Source organism: Octopus bimaculoides, chromosome 23 (assembly GCF_001194135.2).
Source record: "Octopus bimaculoides isolate UCB-OBI-ISO-001 chromosome 23, ASM119413v2, whole genome shotgun sequence".
Lineage (NCBI taxonomy): Eukaryota > Metazoa > Mollusca > Cephalopoda > Octopoda > Octopodidae > Octopus > Octopus bimaculoides.
This window is the reverse complement of record NC_069003.1, coordinates 33,063,946-33,067,941: the sequence shown is the minus strand read 5'-3', so window position 1 is coordinate 33,067,941 and position 3,996 is coordinate 33,063,946. Positions and strand designations below refer to the sequence as shown.

The 3,996-nt window shown below is 37.2% G+C and overlaps 1 protein-coding gene across 1 annotated transcript in view; it reads right to left on the bottom strand.

Moving 5' to 3' along the window:
* LOC106876949 (sorting nexin-29) overlaps positions 1-3,996 on the bottom strand; it is a 30,457-nt gene that overhangs the window by 17,159 nt on the left and 9,302 nt on the right. Inside the window, exons 2-3 of the mRNA XM_014925717.2 lie at positions 925-989; positions 106-158 (exon numbers count right to left, since the gene is read on the bottom strand). Of these exons, the coding sequence (XP_014781203.1) occupies positions 106-158; positions 925-989 (118 nt within the window). The remainder of the gene's footprint in view (positions 1-105; positions 159-924; positions 990-3,996) is intronic.

The following is a 3,996-nucleotide window of genomic DNA, read 5'->3' as shown; positions in this document are numbered from 1 at the left end:
GCTGCAAACGATTCAACTACTATATTCATACCGCCACCACCAAATTTAAGACCAAAAGTTTAAAAAAGTAAGTTGAAACTGTATGAGTCAACTAGGTGGACTTACCGGCTGTCCCCATCTGTGGCCAGTTCCCGCCGTCCACCAAATCGAACTTGACACTAGTGTTTGGAAATAGAAGAGAAAATTTGTTTTAATTTTCATTTGTATATACATATATATGTATGTGTGTATATATATATATATACATACATACACACACATATATGTACACACACACACACACACACAAATGGTTTTTAATTCTTTTCTTTAAAACTAAAAAGCAATGCAAGTTATAAGAAATAATACAAGTCAATTGTTTGTACTTTTATCTTGTGTTTCGATATTCCAGAGTTAGGATCTGGGGGTATGGGCTACCAGGGTGGGGTTGCACCTTTGATGGGGGAACAAGTTGCACTCTTAGGGGTGGTTCATCCTTTGCTCTCCACTTGGCACCAAATGCTCCTCTGTGGTCCCAAATAGCTGCTATGTGCAACAATTGCCATAACCCAGTAAACCACTTCAACTGGCAGGTCAAACCAAATGAAACAGGTATGGAAGTCTTGAGGGCTTACTTATTTATGCATGTGAAGACTGGATCTGGCAGACTTTGTAGAAGAAACCATTAGACATCAGAAGACAGTGGCACAACTGGTGGCTAACCACAATGGAGAAGCAACGATAAGAACATTTAAGGACCAGATAACATTTAGACTGCTGTTACAATCACACCAATTTAAGAACAATTAATCTTCAAACTCTCTCAGGGTTTTGTCATTTGTAGTAACAACATCTTTTGTTTACAATGAAAATAAATATTTTTTTCCATCAAAAATCTAAAACCGATATCAGTGTTCTTTATTGCAACAGGTTAGAAGACATTACCTGTTTAACAGCGTCAAGTAATCGTGTGAGGAGACTCTGTCTTTCAGCAAGGTGGGCGTCATAATCTGTAAATAGACAACAACAATATGTGCAGGTTGATTAGTATCAAGTTGTACAGGTGTGCAAGTGCACGCGTGCATGTGTGTGTGTGATTAGCCATCTTCTCCCAGTTTTATGATGTACTGTCCTTAACATTAAGCATACATTACTGAGCCAACAAAAGATCAATTATTTTGGATATCTTATTGGTTAAATCCAAATATAAATATTCCTTATAACTTGAGGGTTAATGTTTAACTGTGGTTTTCATGGTGCTAAGTAGATGAAAGTGAAAAATAAAGGTAAACACTCCTTCTCCTCCAGCTGGGATGTTGGTACACCACTTGTTTAGCCAAACTCACTATTCTTCTTCAACATCCTCTACTGTTTCCATTGTATGACATATGCACTCAATACTGGGATATTTCCACTTAGTATAACTCCCTTTAAGTGCCTCTACATCTCCCTCCCCACTGCTCCTACATCTTGCACCTCATTCCTCTACATTCTGACCAGAGCCTTGTGAATGGATTTGGTAAATGGAAGGTCAAAGAACCCCACCATGTGTGTGTGTGTCCCTGTCCTTGCTTAGAGACCACATGATGGTTGTAAATGAGCATCACTGTCACACAAGTGGCATCATTCATTTCCAATCTTCCATGTAAAACATGCCTAGAAAATATTGCCTTGCTTCAAAACAGGTGAGGGGTGGTGGCCATTAGCTAATCTTTGGAATCACAAACTAGGAAGGCTTTTTGGAGCAGCAGTTCTCAACCATAGCTCACAGGGCTGCATGTCGCCCTCGGCCATGGCCCCACTAATGGTCTTATCTTCCCTCCATAAATATAATAAATTTTTCTTTAATTGACTTGTGTTTTCCTTTTTTGGTGTGCCTCCCGCTAGAAAAAAATCCAGGATCTGGCCCAGATGTTAAAAAGGTTGAGAATCACTGTTTTACAGCTTCATCATGCTGGAAATGTTTAAGGAAGACATAACATTTCCTGCAGTAATGAGGATCTAGCTACTAGAGGCAGTATTACATTTGATCAAGGCACAACATCATCTGTTATGGAATACAGCATCTTCATTGTTTTTCATCCACTTTTCCATGCTTGCATGGGTCAAATGGAGATTATTTTCTCCAGATGGATGCCCTCCCTGCTGCTAATTCTCACCTGTTTCCAAAGAAGGTAATATTTCCTCTGTTGTTGCAGAATATTGGAAATGAATTACATTGTTTCTATTACAGTAGATACACATTTACAAGTATACAAGTCAATACTTTAGAGGACATACACACATTACAGCAAAATGCCAAAAATAATTACATAACACTTGTCAAAACATAATGCAATCTTGCACTTCACCTCATCAGTGTCTAATATGGATGGATGGATGGATGATGCATGCATGCATACACAATAGACTTCTTTCAGGTGCCATCTACCATTCCCACTTACAAGGCTTTGGTTGCCTTGAGACTATAGTAGAAGACACTTGATCAAGGTGACACACAGCAGGACTAAACCAGGAACAAATATATACAAATGAAGCAATCAACTGAAAACCTCCACCATCCTCCATCAAATGTCATAATCTCCATGTTTATATAACTTGCATAAATTGCTCCACGATTTCAACTTATCTGAGTAGTGCTCACACGTAATGATGTGGACCTAATTGTTTATCAAAACAAGTGAAGTGTTTGGAGTGAAACATCATATACGCACATAGATAAGATTAATTGCAAACAAAAACAAAAACAAACTTTACGTTTAATGATTATCTTTACCTTTATTCATTATCATCATCATCATTATTATTATTATTATTATTATTATCATCATCATTATTTATAATGACATTAACTTAATTTAATATGTTTATTCATTTGATCATATCTGTCGTAAAGATAAGATGAATTAAATAATTGCCTTTTTTCTCAGAGTCAGATAACTTTAACACAACAGAAAGTGGATTGGGGGAAGTGTGGGTGACAAGTGCTAAGCTAATAACGTTTGACAGGATTTACTCTAATCCTCCTATGTTCCAAGTTCAAATCCTGGCAGAGCCAACTTTCCAAACAAGTATATGGTCTCTTCTCTCTTTACATCTACAAATTCGTGGTTTTGAGCCAATGTAAAAAATCATCACAATAACAATGGTTTCAAATTTTGCCACAAGGGCAGCCATTTAGGGGGAGGGGATGAGTCAATTACATCGACCCCAGTGTTTCACTGGCACTTAATTTATTGACCACGAAAGGATGAAAGAGAAAGTTGACCTTCGTGGAAGTTGAACTCAGATCATAGTGACAGGCAAAATACTGTTAAGCATTTCGTCCAACAAGCTAACGATTCTGCCAGCACAATAATAATAATAATAATAATAATAATAATAATAATATGAGATCACCATGTCGCGCACATATGGTTGTGATGCATGTGCCTGGTGTACCCTTATCAGACGGGTAGTCATGATGGGTATAAAATGGGCTTCATATATTTTACCCCAGTGTCACTTTGATGGCAAGGACTGCTCTCTCACTCAATAATAATAATAATAATAACAACTGTTGTTATTATCTTACTTGTTTATTCATTTATCTTATCTTGAGCAGGATATAATTATTAGCGTTACAGATCGGAACAATGGAATGTTTTATACAGAAAATAACACCAGAAGAAAGCAAGAAGAAATGCAGTAGAATAGAAGGTTGTGTTGTACATTTTGAGGGCATAAGTGGATGAAATCAAGTGATGTTGCATCAGAGACTGTCCTACTATTACACTGAGCATTTCCTTTTTTTTTTTTTTTTGACTTCCCTTCATTGTTGAGTGCTTGTAATAAAGTTGAAACAGAACTGAAACTATGAAGCAGTGCATTGTTCTGAATATCCCTTTCTACTCTAGGCACAAGGCCTGAAATCTTTGGGGAGGAGGCCAGTTGATTAGATCACCCCTCCCCCAATACACAACTGGTACTTAATTTATTGACCCCGAAAATTTGAAATCACTATCAAAGAGGTAAAAA